Source organism: Parasteatoda tepidariorum, chromosome 6 (assembly GCF_043381705.1).
Source record: "Parasteatoda tepidariorum isolate YZ-2023 chromosome 6, CAS_Ptep_4.0, whole genome shotgun sequence".
Lineage (NCBI taxonomy): Eukaryota > Metazoa > Arthropoda > Arachnida > Araneae > Theridiidae > Parasteatoda > Parasteatoda tepidariorum.
In genome coordinates, this window is record NC_092209.1 from 84,993,649 (window position 1) to 85,014,354 (window position 20,706).

At 26.5% G+C, this 20,706-nt stretch overlaps 2 protein-coding genes and 1 long non-coding RNA gene across 4 annotated transcripts in view; all 3 read left to right on the top strand.

The window, feature by feature from the left end:
- The first annotated feature begins 1,309 nt into the window (after positions 1–1,309).
- LOC139425737 (uncharacterized) lies at positions 1,310–14,507 on the top strand. Of its 2 annotated transcripts, none has more exons than XR_011636894.1 (2): positions 1,310–1,643; positions 10,125–14,507. It is a non-coding gene; the product is annotated as an uncharacterized lncRNA (long non-coding RNA). The 2 variants fall into 2 exon arrangements; XR_011636893.1 differs by having other exon boundaries at positions 1,310–1,535.
- Positions 14,508–15,498: 991 nt separating this feature from the next.
- LOC107452489 (gastrula zinc finger protein XlCGF8.2DB) lies at positions 15,499–18,506 on the top strand. The gene is made up of 2 exons (XM_071181872.1): positions 15,499–15,514; positions 18,169–18,506. Exons 1-2 carry the CDS (start codon positions 15,499–15,501, stop codon positions 18,504–18,506), a joined length of 354 nt encoding a protein of 117 aa, XP_071037973.1.
- Positions 18,507–20,417: 1,911 nt separating this feature from the next.
- Positions 20,418–20,706, top strand: part of LOC107452486 (zinc finger protein 665) — a 38,594-nt gene continuing 38,305 nt past the window's right edge. Inside the window, exon 1 of the mRNA XM_071181873.1 lies at positions 20,418–20,545. Within this exon, the coding sequence (XP_071037974.1) occupies positions 20,418–20,545 (128 nt within the window). The remainder of the gene's footprint in view (positions 20,546–20,706) is intronic.

Below are 20,706 nucleotides of genomic sequence, written 5' to 3' on the forward strand. Positions count from 1 at the left end.
TATTTTCATATACGTTCATACATGCATTGTCTATGCATACAGAGATACAAAATATTGCCTTTTTGTACAAACTAACATAGCTGCGTACATGTATCATAAATGCATAATTATATGTACTAAGCATATGTGTATTGCATTAAGTATATTACAATATAATTATGAATATTGTACGTACAAACAACGTTTGTGCATACATTGTATAGGAATTGCAAATTGTACGTTCATTCGTGCGTACATTCTATGTACATAAAAATATGTAAACTCACGCATACTTACATAATGAATTTGCTCATAGTATACAATCGTAAAACTTGTAATCGTATAGTTTGATTACAAGTAATCAAAATTACATGTTATCGAATTACATGCAATCATGATTACATGTAATCATATATTTTGATTTCTTGTAATCATAATTACCCGTAATCGTTTTCGTTGTGATTACTTGTAATCGCAATTACTTGGAATCATGATTTCAAGTAATTGATTGCTGTAATTGAAAAATGTAATTGATTACATTTTTCACTATTGTAATTAGTGAAACTGTAATTAGTGTACTGTAATTCACACTTACATTTTTCACTACTGTAATTGATTACATTTTTGATTACATTATGCACTTGTAATCGTGATTACAAGTAATTGATTACATAGCTGTAATTATCTGTAATCAATTACAGTTGTAATCGATTACTGTAATCGACGGCCAACTCTGGTACAGAGTATGCAGTTTGTATGAATTGATCCAAATCGGGGTTATTTGTAGTGTTTGGATAGAACACCATCTGATAGTAGAAATGAAGTTATTGGATTGTAATCCTTCATATCTATGACTAATTCTTTATTGAGGATTTCTTTAAAGCCTGCTGGATCATTATCTTTCAATTTATTATAGAAAGTGGCACTTAATTTATTAACATATTCTCTAATTGTGTCTGTATTTAATTCATTTATATTAGTTTTGTTCGGTAGGTGCACCAGTAATCCATTTGAGCATTTTGTTTTGAGCTATTTCTAGTCTTCTCACTTGGGATAGATTTAAGCAGTCCCAAGTAAGGCAGGCGTAAGCTAGAATCGGCATTATACACATTAAGTATGGTGTTTTTTTAAAATTTAATTGTAACGATGAGCTTCAATTAATAATTGGTCTGAGTCAGCTACGTAGGGCGCACTTGACTATAATAAAGCTGATAATGTTGCCATAGATAAAGCGTTTTGCTATAACGCCATCTGTTGTCGGTTTCAATTATCAATAACTTCCCTCTTTTTTTCGGTTTGCAAAATTTTTGAACTAACTGTAGCCTATGAATTTAAGTTGTCAATAAAATTTTAAAATGGTTTCAGGGCTTCGGTTAATTTTTTTAATTATTTGCAAATTTTAATTCATTGCATAATTAAAATTAACTCGTGTCCAGAGAGTGTAGTGATTCCCGTTGTTTAAATTCTTCGCAAATAATTATTTGTTGTGATTACAGAATAAAAGGATGTATTAATGAAATTTTAATTAAACCTTTAATTTACTTCACATAATGAGTGTAATTTGCTTTTTTCAAATTCATAACAGAACGATTTGTGTAATTGAAAGTTTGTGCTTAACAGTGTTTAAATTATCGAAAAAAATAGAACCATCTTGAAGAATTGGTGTAAATTCATTAATGTTTAGTGCAATATTGCAAAAATTATGCTCATTTGTTATGATATATAATTGCAAAATTTATAATCAATGTTGCAAATATGTGCATTTTATTTTGCAAAAACCACGTTCTATAACTGATTATGAGTTCAGTTTTGTCACAATTTTAACAAATATTGATTAATATTGTATCTTGTGTTTAACATTTATTTACTAATAATTTGTTAATTTTATTTCTGTGTATTTTTTTTATTATTTTTTTTATTGTATGGTTGCATTAGATTTTAAATGTTTTAACTATAAAATGAAATTGAAATGTCCAGTAGCCTAAAACTTATAGTATACCATACAAAATTATAATTTTTATTTATCAATTCTTTTGTTGATACAAATTATATGTGTAATTTTACTATTCACCTCAAATCTTTATTACCAGATTTTAAAGTATAACTGTAAGATATTAAAAGATAATTGATGATGTAATTATTCAAACTATTATACTATGTTCTTAGGGTGGCTATACGACAGTCAGGAAATTTTATCATTCTAAAATTGTCAGTGATTTTTAGTTAAATATCCGGTTAATCAGGAAAAATAATAAATTTATGTTTTCATGTTTATTATGCCGGAAGTTCGATAATGTTTCCAAAATAAATTAGTCTTGTAATGATTCGTAATTTTTATGGCACGTCATTTATGAAATATATCTCAAAATAAATGCATAAATTTGTTTTGAATAAATTTATCTTAAACATAAATCAGGGAATACGTTATTTGTTAATAAATATTGCTTTTACTTTAAATTTTTTAAAGAATTTTTTTTTAAATGTTATTTGAGGGTGTAAAATTTTCTCTCGCCAAATTACCTGAGGCAACTGAATATTTAGTAATTTATTATGTAGAGATAGACTCTCTAACATAATAATTTGACATCAGATTGTTCTTGACATTTTAGTGCAGGGAAACAACATTATATGAACATGAAATGTTAAAAGTTTGAGAAAATTACTGATAATTTAATTTTTGATATATTTTTATTTCAATAACTTTTAATGATGTGGGTAATATTAAAGGTATTGTGATCATACAGCAATCTTACTTCAAAATAATATTAATTCGTTCAAATAAATATGTTCCCCATTTTTTCAGCTTATTCCATTTTTAAGGATTTGATCACCGAAAAGTTCTTTATATTACGTTTTTACACTTTAAAAATTGTTTATATTTTTCTTAAAATAATGGCGGGCACAAAGTTTAATCTGGCTAGTACCTTTAGTATTGAAATTTGATTCCCTGTGTTACATTATTCATTTTTCATGTTACAGACTAAAAGACTTATACATAAGTGTTCTGTAATACATATTATGTTAAGACATAACTGAATAATAAATTTTAACCTACTCGGCAGTAAAATCAAGAAATTTGGTCTGAAAATTCTGAGTGTTTTTCGTCACCCTTGTTTCAGATTTGGTCTAATTTATTGAGCAATGTATCTAGAAGAAATTCCTTTTAACTTGGAGTTTTAATATGACTTTAATATTTCAACAGTAATGTGTAAAAGGGTTATTTGCTCAAAATGTTAATTTTTTCCTAAAACAATTGAGAAAAATTCATCTCATAAATAACTTAAAGTTGGTAATTTTTATTGAATTGTTAATTGTTTTTTAGAAATTTGTCTTTCTTCAAATTTTTAATTGACACATATTTTCATTTTTCGTACATCTTTTCTTTGCAACCAATGGAACATTATATCATAAGTGAAAAAAATTCAGTTGACTTTTTATTTTTATGGAGGAAGTTTTATTATTCATATTTTTTTCACCTATATTTAAGCAATTTATCTAAGATTAGGAAGTGTCAATAAGTACTAGAGCTGAACTACTAATTTCTATAATACTTTAAGATTTTTTTTTTTTTCAATAGAGTATGTTTATGTGTGACTAAATTGATTTATTCTTAAATAATGTCTATGAATAGGAGGTATTTCAGTTTTTCTTATAATTATCTATTATATATTTTTGCGTATGAGATAGAGCAAAAGAATAAAACTTTGATAGGATATTATAGACTGATATTACAAACTCTAGGATTTTTTTTTTTTTTTTTGTGTTCAAACTATATTTATATGCATAGTTGAAAGAATTTAAACAAAACAAGGTTTATAACTAAATTAGTTCTTGCTTTAAAATTTAAATATTGTTAAAAAAGATTTTTGATAGAAATTGCTTAGCTTTAATTAACTTAATGAATTGTAATTGTTCGTAAGTAGTTCTAAGATGCATAAATTTTTTAAATTTTTTTTTTAATGTTTTTATAATTGTTTTCTTGGGTTGAACCTTTTTGACTAAATTTCTGGTGGCACTTGTGTTTCTATACTTATAATTAATTAAATGATTTGCTGAATTAATTTTATTATCAAATTTATAACATTATGTTTAGATGTGTAAAACTAAGTCGAAATTTAATTTAACCAATATGTTAAATTTCGATATATTATAATTTTATATATTATATGTATGATATATTGTACATTTTTCTAAACTAATTTCTAATAACTCTAACTTCAAATATTTCTAAAGTCTAAAACTAAGAACATTCCAAATTGTAGATATGTTAATTCTGGATGTTAAAGGAATACAATCTTTCAATGGTTTTTTTTTCCTTTAAAGAAAACTAATTACAGCATAAAAGAAAAAAAAGGAAGGAAAGAAAAAATACTAGAACGTAAATAAATTTTAAGCAGTTAAATACTTATTAGATTAAATTAATTTATAAAACTAAATTTTCCAGAAAAGTAAGAAACATGATGTAAATTTTTTCTCAAGTAAAACAAAATGTGCAAATACTGTTTCATATGCGTATAAGATAAAATATGAAAATACTGTTTCATATGTGTATTACTATGAATCTGAAACAACAAAACTTGTAATTTTAATTCACAAGAAGTAGATAATATCTAAAGTATTAATAACGGAGGAGAAAATATAAATAAAATAAGTAATCATCTACAATTGAAGGTAATGTGAGTCAGTTAATTACAATCAGTGAGCTTGCTGCTGCACATAATTTAGGTTTTCGAACCATGGAATAAAGCTTGATTCTCTGCTCCATGGAATTCTCTGCTTGAATTTCTTTTGCCATATTCATTTTAAAAAAAGATATTTACTCTTTCTTTAAAACGGTTGCTGATAATACCTGATTAAGAACATCTTTCTTCAAAGGGAATAGAAATAGCAGCTTTTATTTAAAATTAAGCAGTTTTAATCAAACCTTAACTGTATTCACATCAAATTTATAAAGAAAAGTTTTTACATTTAAGTTTATATTCAACTGAGTAAAGTATTAAATCAAGAGTGTATAGTAAAGTATTTGAATAATAGTTTCAAGTACCAAGTGTATATTATATATATAGAGAGAGAGGATTTAATAAAAAGGTATAATTAGTTGTTTGATGATAATATATTTTCAAATAAATTATTTCAATCATTATTAATTGTGATTATATTATACATTGTTTTTAATTTATGTATTTGTGAATTGTGTAATTTTTTTTAAGAATTCTAATTAATAAAATAATTTGTTTTTAAAAGTTTTATTAATTTTTATTCACATGTTTTACATAGAAAAACTAATTATTTTATTAAAATTCTTTATTACGTTATTTTATCTTTTTAAAGTTTGATTTAAAAAAATAAAAAATTAGTGAATCCTAGTATTTTTGTGAAAACAATCTAAAAATGTTTTTTACATTGTTGGTATATTATTGATTTTTATAGTATAATTCTGATTTTAGAATTTTGAAGTGCTGTAAATATGCTAAATGTTAGTAATGTTTAAAGATTTTAATTAATTTTAAACAAAATGTTGTAATTTAAAAGATAGAATTTCAAGTTGAGTACCACAAAATGGAATAGAATTAAAGGGATTTTTTGTGACAAATTATTTTAATTCTATTTCATTTGTTTCATTGTGAATTTCTATTTTGCTATTTTTATTTATATTGATTCATGATCGAAATACTTATGAGTTATTCCTATAGTATGAATTAAACTTAATTCTGAAAGTTCAGATAGGTCAATTAGATTCAGATAGGTGTTTAACACATATTTAAAAATAAAGACAAAATATGAGATATTTGAACTAGTAGAGTTCATTTATTTTTCCTGATTGCAACCTTTTCGGCAACTTGCTGCAATTGGTATAACATGTGAGTGGCCAGTGTGAAAAATCATTGCTATACTTAAATGTTATAATTTCCATAGCCTCTAGAAAAATGAATCTCTATAGAATAAAAATTTTTACCTATAACATTAAAATGTTTTTTTTTTTAAGTTCAAGATTTAAATGTGTATTTTACAGGGCTCGAAATTAACGGTGGTCCGTTGGTCCGTGACCACTAAAACCGGAGTCGGACCAGCATAAAATAATAAACAGTGGTCCGCCGGATCACCATCCGCCGCAGCCGATCTCCGTTAATCTATTCTCGTAGTCGATCTATTCTCGATCTTACGAAACTTAAACGATCTTACTTAAAACTATTTTAGAGCTTATTCACACTTTTTTTTAAAAATTTTTTATAAAAAATTAATATTAATCAAAAAAATGCGATTTAAATCAAAAATTTATGATTTTTAAAAAAAAAATCATGATTTTTTCAATCAAAAATTTTAATTAATTTTTTTTATTTGCAGCTAATAGGAATGCGTAGACGGACCAGTAAAGTTTTGTGCGGACTAGTAAAATGTTTCAGTTACTGGTCCTATGGACCAGTAATTTTTTTTTTAAATTTCTACCCCTGTTTTACATATAAGATATTAATGGTCCTTAAAATGTGAGAAGTTGTGCATTTTTAAAAGCCCTGTCTAAGTAATGATCTAAAATAGTTAAAAAAAGTAAAATTTTTTAACCATCTGATTTTAATTTTTACGATTTATTTCTTCTGTTGCGCTTCTAGACATGTGGAAACTATCTTTTCTATTTCATCCATATTTTAAAATAGGAAGCAATATTTTGAATTTTCAGTGCTAAAAATAAATTTTAAAATGATTAAAAATGAATTTTTATATATTTATTAACAAAACTCTCCAAACATCCCTGTGTGGCTTATTTATAGTTTTAGGAATACAACGCATTGGGTAAACACTCTGCTTGAGTGCTGCTAGGATGATCTTGATTTAGTTTAGAATTTGAATTGTCAATCTTTAAAATAATCAATTTCAGTTTGTAATAGCTATCAGAAAAAGTATTTCTGTACAATAAATTTGCAACTAAGAGTCATGTCATTGTAAAAACATTAAAAATTTCTTACTTACACTGATGCCTGCATTAAAGGCCTTTCGTTATTAAGTAAATTTAATGCTCTTATTCTGATCTATGTATTTTAATCTTTCATGTTGCTTTATTAAGTTCCTTAATTTTAGTCTCATTTTCAATTTGATAATTCTTTTTTTTTATATAAATATTAAAATACTTGTGTAAAGTTACAATAGATATTTTATCACAGCTCATGTAAAAATGTCTAATTTTGATAAACTTTTGTATAAAAAATAAATTCAATTATTTTTTTTTATTTGCTTAACACGCATTATTTTTAAAAAATTATATATTTCATAATTTTGACTTTTAAAATTTCAAATTTAGGAAATTTTTTGATAATATAATTGATTTTTAAAAGTGTATGTTAAGTCAGTTGTTGTAAAAAACCACATACGTTAAAATGTATGGCATAACAAAAGAATTATTATTTATTTATTTTTTTAAATTTTGATGTAGTGTTAACAATTTCAACATCTGTCGAAATAAAATATGCAATTCAGCTTTAGTGAATGTTGTTTTAAATGTTGTATATTTTCAATTTATTATTCTAAGAGTTTATTTCAATATTTTTATAATATTGATGAGTTTCAGTGTTGTTTGTATAGTTTTCCATATTATTTAGCTTAATATAGCAGTTAGACTTGTGTATTTATTATTAGATTCATTTTTAAGTCTATTCACTTTTGGAAAATATTGTGTTGATACTTTTTATACCATTAATAATCTACATTATTATTATTGTTGCCTTACATCAGCCAAGGAAATGAAAGAAAAGAATAAATTGAGTTCTTTTAAAATTTAGTAGAATTGTTGGGGAGGAAATTAGATAATTTATAATATGTTAGAAGTCCCCAACAATAGAAAATAAGTGCTGCAAGATTTTTAAAATTTTTTTTTTTAGCTTTTTAAAATTAGCACAAAAAAAGTAGCTGTCAGTCCTTGGAAAAAAAGTTTACTATTGATGATAAATTGAATAATATTTCCAGGGGTCTGTATAGGTTTTTCTTAGTGGTACCTATTTTGTGAAAATGTTGACATAATTTGTGAACAATTAAAAATTTATATTAAAAAATCAACACAAAAATATGGATTCATCGTTTCTTAAGGGATAAAAAAATAAAATTTATTTTGTGAAACTACTGTTTTTCCTAAAGTTGAATTTGTGAAACTACCGTTTTTCCTAAAATTGAATTTGTGAAGGTACCGCTAAACGATAGTAAATTCGGCCTGGACAGACCCCTGATTTCCTACAAATAGGTACTTTTTTGAGGAATCATTTGTTCGTGAAATAAATGTCCTCATAACTTTTTTTTTAATAGTTTTTTCAACATGCCTAAAAAACTAAAAGGCTTAGCAAAAAAAAAAAANAAAAAAAAAAAAAAAAAAAAAAAAAAAAAAAAAAAAAAAAAAAAAAAAAAAAAAAAAAAGGGAAAAGCTTAATGTACAAATTAAATAATAAAACTTCATATGCTTCCCTATGAAACATTTTTTTATGACATTAAATGTTTAGAAAATATGGGACGGAGAAATAAAATATACTAACAATTATCATATCATATACTTAATGAGAACAGGGCTGCTGCCGCTTGCGATTATTCAAATTTTTAACTGCTTTTTTTGGCAACTAAACAAACCACCATATTTGTCAATTTTTTAAAAATTTTTTGAAGAGACTGTTTATTATTTTATTTATTTTTTAAAGAAATGATTTACAGCAGCATCCAATACTATGCAACTTGCTGCAATTTTCCCTACATCCTGTAGACTGTGGTTCAGTGTTAGTGTTCTGATCTCAATGAAATCAAAACTTAAAAGTCAAATATTTATAAAAAATATTAACATAGCAGTTGGTGTGAACAAGCCCACTAGAGAATCGCATAATTTTAAGGAGGCTTTTGATTTGTGAAAATCTAAAAACTATTGAATGAAAAGAAGAAAAAAAATTTTTTGCTTAATTTAGTAATAAATGTTTATGAATTATTTTGATATGCAAATATTATTGATCCAGTTACTAGGCTTTATTTTGTTTTATAACTGGCAGTGAACCACTGACCAAATTCTAACTTTACAACTATCAATGTTCAACTCCGTAGCCTGTTAGTTTTGAACCCAACCCGGAAGACAAGGAAATTCCTGGATCACGCATTAAGACAAACCAGCCTTCATAGATAACTTTTTGATGGAACTAATTTCATTTGCATTACACGGAGAAGAAAACCACAAAAACCTCCTATGGTTAGCCTGACTAACCTGTGATCCACCTACCGCTGAGAATATATTTTTTTTGCAGGACTGTGCTCAGTGCAAGCTGGGAGCAGAATTTGTATAAATCAACCACCTCTGTGATTCGAACCTGGGTCACTTCATTACGAAGCGAATGTTCTACCCCTGAGCCATCACGGCTTTAGACATCACGTTTTTATAACCTTCTTTGAATAAAAAACAACTATTTTTGAGTTTGCGGCAGTCAATGTTCAACTCCGTAGACTTGTAATTTTGAACGTAATCTAGAAGACGTTGGAACTCCTCGATCAAGTATTGGGGCTAACTCGACTTCGTGGAAGTCTTTTTGATGGAACTAACCCGCATTTGTTTTACATAGTGAGGAAAATCACGAAAACCTCCCACGGTTTGCCTGACAGCAAGGGGACTCTAACCCATGCTCCGTCTTCCATTGAGGATATTTTGGGACAACTCTGTGGTAGGTGCGGGATTAGTATAAACCAGCCATCACTGGGATTTGAACCTGGGGCAATTTATTGCGAAGCGAGCCCCTATCCCCTGAACCACCACAGGCACTTGGTTTTCAATTATTTTACATCAAAGTAAAATTTGAATCATGTTATAAAATTAAAGCTTAAAATATGAACCTCATTATGACTTTGCAGCCATGTACTCTTATAAAAAGAAAAGTTCAACTCTTTCTTTTTACCTTTGAATTTTTAATAAATTTTTTATTAGCTTCTTGTAATTTTCTATATCAAGAATATTCAAAAAAAATTTTTAATCAACTTATATTATGCATGTAAGACATAGGTTTTATGAATATATATTGATGTAGTGCTTAGTGTCATACAAATCATGACATTCAATTATGTATTGAAACCAATCAGTTTACTGCAATTTGTATTTCTTTAACATTAACTATATAATTTTAACAAGTATTTATTTGCAGTTCCCTATTATGCTGAAAGTGTCAAAATGCTTAAAGAATTGAAGCGCAAGATTCACAGATGCCCGTACTGTGCCTACATTACTCCTTATTCAAGTAACATTTACAGGCATGTTCGATCACATACCAAAGATAAGCAATTCATTTGTCATTTTTGTCTAAAGACATTTGCATCTGAAGAGATTTGTAAAGCGCACACGGATCATTGTCCGAAAGAGTATGGTTGTGATGAGTGTGGTATCAAGTTCAGTAGACATTCTGATTTTACTAAACATTACTTAAAAATTCACCAACAAGTTGAACAATGTGATACTGTTGTTGTACCTAATGATTACCAAACTGCCTATAACTTCTGAAATTTTAAAATTTATTTATTTAAAAAAGAAAATACCAAAGATCAACGATTCAGTTCAGTTGACATTCTGATTTTACTAAACATTACTTAAAAATTCACCAACAAGTTGAACAATGCAATACTGTTGTTGTACCTAATGATTACCCAAGTGTTTCAATAACTTCTGAAATTTTAAAATTTATTTATTTTTAAAAAAAAGTACCAAAGATAAACGATTCATTTGTTGTGTTTGTCCTTAAGAGGACGTTTTTCTGCAGGGCTTCATGAAAAATTCTGTTTTAAAAGCACAAATAATTTAAAATTTAATGTAAAGAAAATATTGAGTTCATGTAAACCATAAAATTTTTATTCAAAACATAAAAATGTGAAAACGAAGAATTGGGGCTGAATTAACATAATAGAAAAATTATGCTGCCATACTTTATTTGCATTTTGAAATTTTGAAGAAAATTTCAAATGAAGTTTGAAAATTTTAGTATTGTTTATACATTTAGTTTACTAAACTCACTTTTTTTTTTAAACTTTAAATTGCTAATAGAAAAGAATTCACCATAAAAAGTATCCTCAAAGTTGCCAAGATTGTGCATGAAAATTGATAGTTGTGAGAAAAAGTTTGACTGAGTTGAAAATGAAAAGTTATTAATTTGATAATTTTATTTAGCTAAGCAGTGCTTAAAAATGCACTCAGTTTTATTATGATACTGTTGTGCTTTCTGATAATAGAAAAAAGTATAAAGTTTCTGAATTTTTTAAACATATATGAGGATAAATCAGATTAGGGCTTCATTTTTTTATGGGTAGATAAAACTCTCTTGATCCTTTGGCTCCGATTGATTTTTCCTCATATTTTGCCTCAACTTTATTTATTTTTTAAATCCATTTATTTAATTTCTATCAAATAAACTAAAATGTAAAATTTTTTTTTATTTTGTTTAAAAAATTGTTAAATTATATAAAATTTTGGAACACACTGCAAATTTTTGGGAATCATTCAAAATCTGAAATTGATTCCAATGGGGATAAAATGATATTTTGAAGAAAAAATAAAGGCTGGATTTAATATGTATCACATGACATGTAAATACTCTTTCATTTAATCAATGAATACACAAATAGTAAAAAAAAAGAAAAAAAAATTAGATGTGTAAGAATAATCTATATTATTACTTATTGCTACACCTTTAAAAATTTTTCTCTATTTAATATTAAAATTAAAAATTTTATTTGTCAATGTATTTTTAAGCGACATGAAAAAACAGGAGTTTTTATTTTTTTTAGATATAAAATTTCTGATAGTATGATTGTTTTAATATGTTTATATATTTTTATTAAGTTTTGAAGTGTAAGCAAATTTAAACTCTCTTATTCTAGTTTTTTTTTAAGTATTACCATAACAACATAAGCTTACTTTTAAATTGGCAATGTGTTCTAGAACATATTTGTCAGCCACTTTTCATTAACTAATAAATAAATGAACACTAGATAAATGTAATTGTTTTACTGTCATGTTTCTAAAATTGTGTTATAGAAATATTTATTTTGAAAAAAATTCATTTACTTTATGAATATGTTTTGGATCTGTTTTCAAAAATATTTGCTTTACAAAAATTTCCTTTCTAGATTTTAATTTAAGCAATTTAATTTTAAATGCACTTTAAATCACTCAGTGATTAAAGTAAGTCTATATTTGGAAGTAATTTCTGATGTAATTATGTTGGCATACGAAATTTAGGGCATAAAAAATCGATTTCAACAGTTTGACTCAAATAAAAATTTAGTTAAGGAACTTGAATCCACAAAGGGATTTTTTTGTGGATTAAAATCTTAATCATCCTTGATTTTATTTTTATCAATTTTATTTTTCGATAATTTTTTAAATGATCAAAAAAGTTTTTATTGTATTAAAGCTTATTCTATATAAAATAAACTAAAAATATGATTCAAGTTTATTTCAAATTGTTTGATAAGTAATACAATGAATATAATGAGTAATACAATGAATGTTATGACAAAAATATAATTGTAAATAATGATACCAACTATTATGTTTTTAAAACTATTGTGCAGCAGTTTATAAATCAGTTGTGAATGCTGTTAGCTGCTTGAAAAGTCCTATTCTTTTCAAATTGTCTGTGTTACTTTGCAGAACAACATAACTGTGATAAGCCTAACAAATGACGTCAGCAGTTTGCTAAGAACTAAATTTTTCATTTAGTCTACAATTTTCACATCTTGTGTTTTTATATGCATTATTATAATTGATCATTGTTAATTTTTTTTGTTATTATTATATATTTTATCAAAATTATAACATTAATTTATTTTTCTAGTTTTTGTAATGAGTTTTTGATATCAGTTCATACTATCTTTTCATTTTAAAGGTAAACATGTCATGTTTTAATCTTAAAATAAATGTCTTTTTTTTATTAAAAAAACTCTTGATAACTAAACTAGAACCAGGATTATTCAGTAGTGAAAAGAAATATTGTAATGATGAAATTTATTAATAAAACTGATAGAATAGTTGAAATTAGTAAAAACAATTTTTATCGCAATAAAGTGAAAATATTAATATAATACATTAAAGGTTGAAAATACATTAAATTTTTTTCAAATGAAATCTTTTAATAGTATGCATAATTTTTAGAAAGTCATCCAGTGCTTTCTCTAGAATTTGAAATTTTCTTTCTTAAAAACGATGGCTTTTAATTGGAACACCTTGTTCTCCGGTCTTTTGAATTACATCACAATTTTTTATTATAGGCAAAAGGCTTTCCAGGATTTTGAATATTTTAAGCAATTTGTGATTTCAATGTAATTCTTTTATCCACTTTCTTCAAACTTTTTTTATTTCTATACTAAGCATATAGCCTTAATCTGTTTACTTGCAGTAATTTTCGCTAAAAATCAACATTTGTCTAAATAAAAAATATATATCTTAGAGAGAACTGTTAAGTATAAGCTAAAATAAAATCAAGAAGAACGTGAGTAAATCCTCTCTTACAACACTTCTCAGAGAGATAAAATACAATTTTAAAAAAAAAGTTGTAGTTTATTAACGTCGCACTAGAGCTGCACAATGGGCTATTTGTGACGGTCTGGGAAACATCCCTCAGGATGATCTGTAGTCATACCATCCTAATTTCGATCCCCTGCAGAGGGGATGGCAACTCCGCTTCAGTAGCACATGAATTTAAAAAGAAAAAAAAAACTGTAACTGAAACCTTTTGAAACTAAATTTACAAAGGTTATGAACTCAAACAGGTCCACCATGCACAGGCAATATACACTGAAAATTCTCAATGTTGGAAAGTAATAGATATTTCGAATCTTTATGACCATTGAATATATCGAGGATCTTCTAAGTTAAGAATAAGTGGTTATGTCTCTTCTTTTTCATTCACAGGGTGGTAACAAAAAAAAAAAAATGGTGGTTTGAATAATTTCCTCTAGACTTTTGTTATCCTGTTACCCATTGACTCACTGTCAACGGAAAAATGTTAGTTTTCAAAGTGGGAAATAATGTGTTGTGTAGTCTTTGTTTTTGGAATGATTTCTAGGAATAAAAAAAGTGAAACAAAATTTTGGTCACTTTATTGGAATGAATGGTTCAGTTCCTCGTGGCAAAATTGCAGCGACACGGCGACATTGTCACTGAGCATTATAGAGTTCTTGCAGAAAGATTTTTCTTTTTGAAAAGTAAAAAATTTTAGTTTTCTTTTCTACAGAAATTTACACATGTAATATTCGAACCATGCATTTAGATGATCACTTTTTGATTTATGCCGATAGTATCGTAAATCAATGTAATGTTTCGATTGTATTTTCAGCATTTATTGATATTGATTTACACATGGATTTTAAATACCCTGATATATTTCAAACAACATGGAAAATTTGAATCGTGCATTTGAGTATTTACATTTTAAGGAAATAATTCTATCGAATTTTTTGGTAGTTATTGCTATTGATTTCTTCATGGTTTTTTACATGATATTGTTAATTACAACCTGATCTCTAATGATTTTTAATTATTTTTTATTGTGATGATTATTTACAAAATGAGAAAAAGGAAATACTTGGTGCGTATTGTGTATATATATATATATATATATATAGTTTTTTTGTAAGCACAACTGTTGTTTTAAATCAGTTACATATATGTTTGTTATTATTAAAAGTATCTTGCAGACAGATATTAGAGCTATCGAGTTTTGTCGCAGGCGACTGAATAAATTCAGCCATAAGGATTCAGTTTGGACGCTCTAATGACTGTTAAAATAATACAGGGTGCATAGCGTTTGTAAAAAGTACTTAAAGGTGCTTTTTTGGGGATTTCGTTTGTAAAAGCTTTTAAAGGTGCTTTTTTCAGCTGGCGTTTTTAAAAAGTGCTTTTTTTCACGAAAATANTTTATTATAATGATTATTTGCAAAATGCAAAGGGTTAATGTTAATGAAATATATACATACTCCTATATTTATACACACACACTTGTAAACACAGCGTTTTTATTATTTTAAATTAGTAACATGTATGCTTGTTATTATTAAAAGTATCTTGCAGAAAGATATTAGAGCTATCGAGTTTTGTCGCAGGCGACTGAATAAATTCTGCCATAAGGATTCAGTTTAGACGTTCTAATGACTGTTAAAATAATATGGTGTCTATGGAACAGATCAAATGAGATTTCATGAATTGGTCATTATTATAATGGAAGGAATTAAAAATTATAATCACTCTATATGAGAAGTGTTATGGTTTATTTTAGAGTTAAAACATGAGGCATCATCATTCTTGATTTTATTTTCCTTAAACTTTGTGATTATTTAAACATTATGTCGTTCAACTAAAACGGCTGTACGGAAGTAGTTTACAAACATCATGCTTATAACTGAATTAAATAATTTTGAAAAAATAAATATAGAATATTGTTTTTGTAAAAAAGAAAAAAAGAGAGAAATCCAGTATTTATGAGTTATGTTTAAATATTTTGCTATTGCTCGGAGTTTACTCACAAAATAATGGCTTTGATTTATAGTATGTATATTATCACAACAGGGAGTTACTATATCAAGCTATAACTGTATTAAAAAATTATGAAAATAATTTTAATTATTTTTTTGTTATTATTTCAGAACAATAAAATGCCAATATTGTTATAATTCTGTTTTATACACTGATGTTAATTTGTTTACTGTTAAAACTTTGTGATTTAATCACTAAATTTCTTACAATATCTTTGATCTAACAAGTTTATCTGTTCTTGCAATTACTTGAAAACGTGTCTGATTTATATCCTAGACTTTTTAAAAATGCAAATTTCCTATAGATGTCTGCAACATTTCTTGAATAAATTCACTTTCATATGAATGTTTCTTTTTTTTATATTTATAAGGTATATGTTCTTAAATGTTTTTTTTTTGCTATGGTTTTGTTATCTTTAATAGTATATTTTTCATAACTGTGATATTCAATTTTCTTTTTTAAGGCTTTTGTGTTAATTTCAAGAATCTTCTCTTTAATATTTTTTGGGCAAAAAATTCCTTTAGAATTTAGAGTCATGCTACCATATCGATCTTAAAGGTTTGTATTCTTTAGGTTACTTATCCTCAAGATACTCAAGTGCTGGTATGAGATTTTCTAGACGCAGCTATTTCAACCTTTTTTTAAAAAACATTTTCTTCTTTTTCTGTTTTTTAAAATCATTTTTAGATTATTATTATTATTATTTTTTTTGAGGTTGTTGAAAAATAATCACATCGTTGAAAATATTTAATTTAACTTCTTTCTAAATGTATAATAACTAATGAAAATAAATTTACACATGAAATTGTCTTAATTGTTTTTCAATTATATTCTTTTAACTTTATTTTGTGTTTTTCATTTAATCTCATGCTTTCCTAGTCATGTCATGAATCAATAATTAGATTGAAAATTTATTGATTGTTAAATTTTATTATGATCACGGTTGTAAGAATCAAGCAATTATTTATTTTTTAAGACTTATAGTTTGGAAATTTATTTCTAAGATAAATTAACATATATTTTTGTAATTTTTCTACACAGTCTAAAACGTTTATTTCCTCATTTACCAAAATTTCATTTCACTCATTATGTTTTTCACTTTTAATAGAGATAATGTAGTTGGTGTTTAAAAAGATGAAACTAATTACTAGTTTATCTTTAATCTGACATTCTGAATCAAGATAAACCTTTTATGTCAGTGGTGATGAACCAGTGACCTGTGGATCCACCATGCACTGCCCATAAAGGCTTTTTTAATGATCCTTACATTGATTATTTTCTAACACTAAAAAGCAAAGCTAACTTGAAAATACTGGATGTCCAGAATAGGTAGACCAGGAAAAAAACTGGTAAATTTAAAAAAATTTGATAAATGTCTAGGAATTGAACAAAACTATGCAAAAGGTCTGAGGAAATAAATTTAAGGTATTTAAAAGTATATTTTTTCCACAAAAAAAAAAATTAAATAAAATGGTCTTGTATTTTTTTAAAAAAAAATTGCTTATTAGCTGTAATGTAATGTCATATATATGTGTTTTTTATAGTATATTGTGTATAAAAGTGTTTTAAAGTGTTAAAAGTGTTTAAAAAATTAATGATAAAATCCATGCCACCAGTTTTAAAAAATCAGGGAAATTAGATATTTTTTTAGAAAAGTCAGGTTTTTTTTTTTTCCTGGGAGTTTGTGGACTTCTTGAAATATTGGAGTGAAATATGAAAAGCATAAATATCTAATGTTGACTTAATGAAAAAAATATTTACAAATGTTTATATGTTTGCCAACTGCTTTTGTGTTTCATTGCACTTGTTTGTGACACATTAATTTAGGACCTTTTTTTGGTCATCCCTATCGCTGAAGTGAAGACATGATTAAGTTGCGTCGTCTGGTGTGGTTTTTCATTGTATCTCTCCAATGGCATCCATTTTTTGATGCCGACTTTTTTGATCTTCACTCGATTAAGAAAAAGTGGTAGAAAAAATAGGGTGAAAAGTGATCACTTTTAAAGGATTTTAAAATGCGACAGTATCAAACTAGGGTCAACTGCTAATTCTCTTAACAGATTTTCATTTTTCTAAATAATAAAATACCTTTTTATTCTTCCATGTGATGCCACTGTCTTAGTACCCCATGAGCTAGTATTTAACCCCTTAACGATTGGTTAAAATTCAAGAATGTCTTAAAATAGTCATAAAAGTGCCTATTTTGCCAAATACACGTATTTGATTAGTGCTGTCATCTAGTTTAACATAAACTAACTATCTACAATTACCTTAAGAATATCCTAGTACTGCCATCTGGTGTGTAAAAGGGGAAATTAAACGTTTTCCTGGCAAAAGAAATGAATTAGTTTTATTCTTAATTAGTTTTACTAATTACTTATTAGTTTTACTAAACACTCCAGCCCAGAAATTTCACAGGAGCGAGAAATTGATGGCGAAACCTCAGCCCGTCATTTTCATAGGAGAGAGATGAAATGGGTTAAAAATTAAACTAGATTTGATCTGCTCAAAAATGTTTGCTGTCGCCAATCTATATAATATGAATTATTGACATAGATGTAATTTTCATTCAAGTGGTTATAATTAAAAAAAGAAATTGACCAGAGTCTCCTTTGTTTATTTTTGATAATCTTTATAGCTATTTAAATTTATTAATTTTATTTCAGTTGTGAAATTGGAAGGTGACAGCAGGAAACAGGACATTTCCAAGAAATCTGTTTCTAAGTTGACACAGTCGAAGAAATTATTCATTTGTTTCGTCTGCGGTTACAGTTGTAACCATAAAGGACACTTTGAAAGGCACCAGGGCATTCATACTGATGTTCGTCCCTTTGCATGTTCTGTTTGTGGCAACCGTTATCGTGTCAAGGAGCATGTGATGTCTCACATGAGAATTCATGCTAAGCAGAAAGATATCTTCAAGTGTCCTATATGTTCTAGGCACTTAGCCTCAAAAAAGTGCTTAATTACCCATTTGCAAAAACATAAAGCTAAGGAATCTTAGTGAAAAGTCCTTGAGTTCTGTGAAAGATATCCTCAAGTGTCCGATTGAGATTACTTTTTTTTTGCAGAATCATAATATTTGAGAATCCTTGTGAAAAGTTTCTAAGTTCTTATATATCTTCAAGTGTTCTATATGTTCTAAACATTTAGCTTCTGAAAGTATATTACTTATTTGAAATATATTAAAAAACGTAATACTAATGATAAATTCTTGTTAAAAGTGTCTCCCTGAGTTTTCGGAATGATATTTTCAAGTGTCTTAGGTTGAACATATTTAGCTTGATTACTCATTTGAGAAATCATAACAGTAATGAATCCTCGTAAAGAGTTTCTCCCTGAGTTCTTATATATCTTCAAGTGTTCTAAACATATGCTCTAAACATTTAGCTTCTGAAAAGATATTACATATTTGAAGAAACATAATAATAATGATAAATTCTTGTTATAAGTGCTGAGTTTTCGGAATGATGTTTTCAAGTATCTTGTGTCGAACATATTTAGCTTGATTACTCATTTGAGAAATCATAACAGTAATGAATCCTCTTAAAGAGTTTCACCCTGAGTTCTTATATATCTTCAAGTGTTCTAAACATTTGTTCTAAACATATGTTCTAAACATTTAGCTTCCGAAAATATATTACTTATTTGAAAAAACGTAATACTAATGATAAATTCTTGTTAAAAGTGTCTCCCTGAGTTTTAAGAATGATATTTTCAAGTGTCTTAGGTTGCACATATTTAACCTGATTACTCATTTGAGGAATCATAACAGTAATGAATCCTCGTAAAGAGTTTCTCCATAAGTTCTTATATATCTTCAAGTGTTCTATATATTCTAAACATTTAGCTTCTGAAAATATATTACTTATTTGAAAAAACGTAATACCAATGATAAATTCTTGTTAAAAGTGTCTCCCTGAGTTTTCAGAATATTTTCAAGTGTCTTATGTTGAACATATTTAGCTTTATTACTCATTTGAGGAATCATAACAGTAATGAATCCCCGTAAAACGTTTCTCCCTGAGTTCTCAGAAAAATATCTTCAAGAGTGCTGTGTGACCTAGGTATTTAGCTTTTAAAAAGTCTAATTACTAGTTCTAACTAATTAATTAGTCTAACTAAATTGATGATATTAATAGTATGAAAAATACTAATGAGTCCTTATTTGTTTTTAAATTAAAATGTTAAGGACTCATTTTTTTATTGTTTGATGTATTGAAAGAAAAAAAAAATATTAATGTTTTAAATATTTATTATGTGTGCATTTTGCTAAATGTTTTTAATATGCACTTCTTTCAGCAGAAATATTTATCGTTATTTTCTTTTAAAGATATTTTGCATGTTCTTTTAAGGTAATTCTGAAACAAAATGAATAAAACTAAAAGCATTTGAGTTGCAGTAATTATTTTATTGTATTGTCTGTTTTGTTTCAATTCTATCTCTGTATTTTTTTGTAAAATAGTTTGAAAATGCTCTTGTATATAAATTTGTAAGACTTCTACCAGTATTCTTGCTGCAATACCAAATTTGCTACAATATTTAAAAAAAAAAGAAACATAATTTCAATATAAATTGAATTTATATTGAAATTTTATTTTTTTATTATATTTTATTTTTTAAAGTGACAAAATCAGATAGGTTATTTCTTTTTGATGACATTACTTGCTAGCTTATTCACTTCTGTAAATCAAACTCTAATTTTAGTTAAAATTTTATATAACTATCCAAAATCCCCCGTTCCCCCCAACAAAATTGAAAATTAATGGACTGCAAGAAAAAAGACTATTTTACGAAAATGAAAATTGTGGAGGTAGGAAAATCTTATGCCCAGAGAAAAAATTACATCTGTTGTGCTTACATGTCCCCTGATGGTAAATGAACAAGAGGAAAACCCAGACTTACCATCCAACACATGTTTTGGGGCAAATTAAAAGAATGTGGAATATCTGGCTGGGAGGAAGTAAGATCTATTGCTAGAGACAGGAGGCGTTGGAGGGATATGCTAGAGGCCTTAAGTGCCCAAAGGCACGTAGAGGATAAGTAAGGAAAATCTTACTTTATCCACTTATTCTATTACTGCAGATGTACAATTTTTATTGTATAATTTGTTTTGTTAAATATTATTAATGCAACTGTTATATAATATATTAGTTAATAGAAAAAAACTGCAATTTTGATAATTTTATGCCATGAGAAATCTT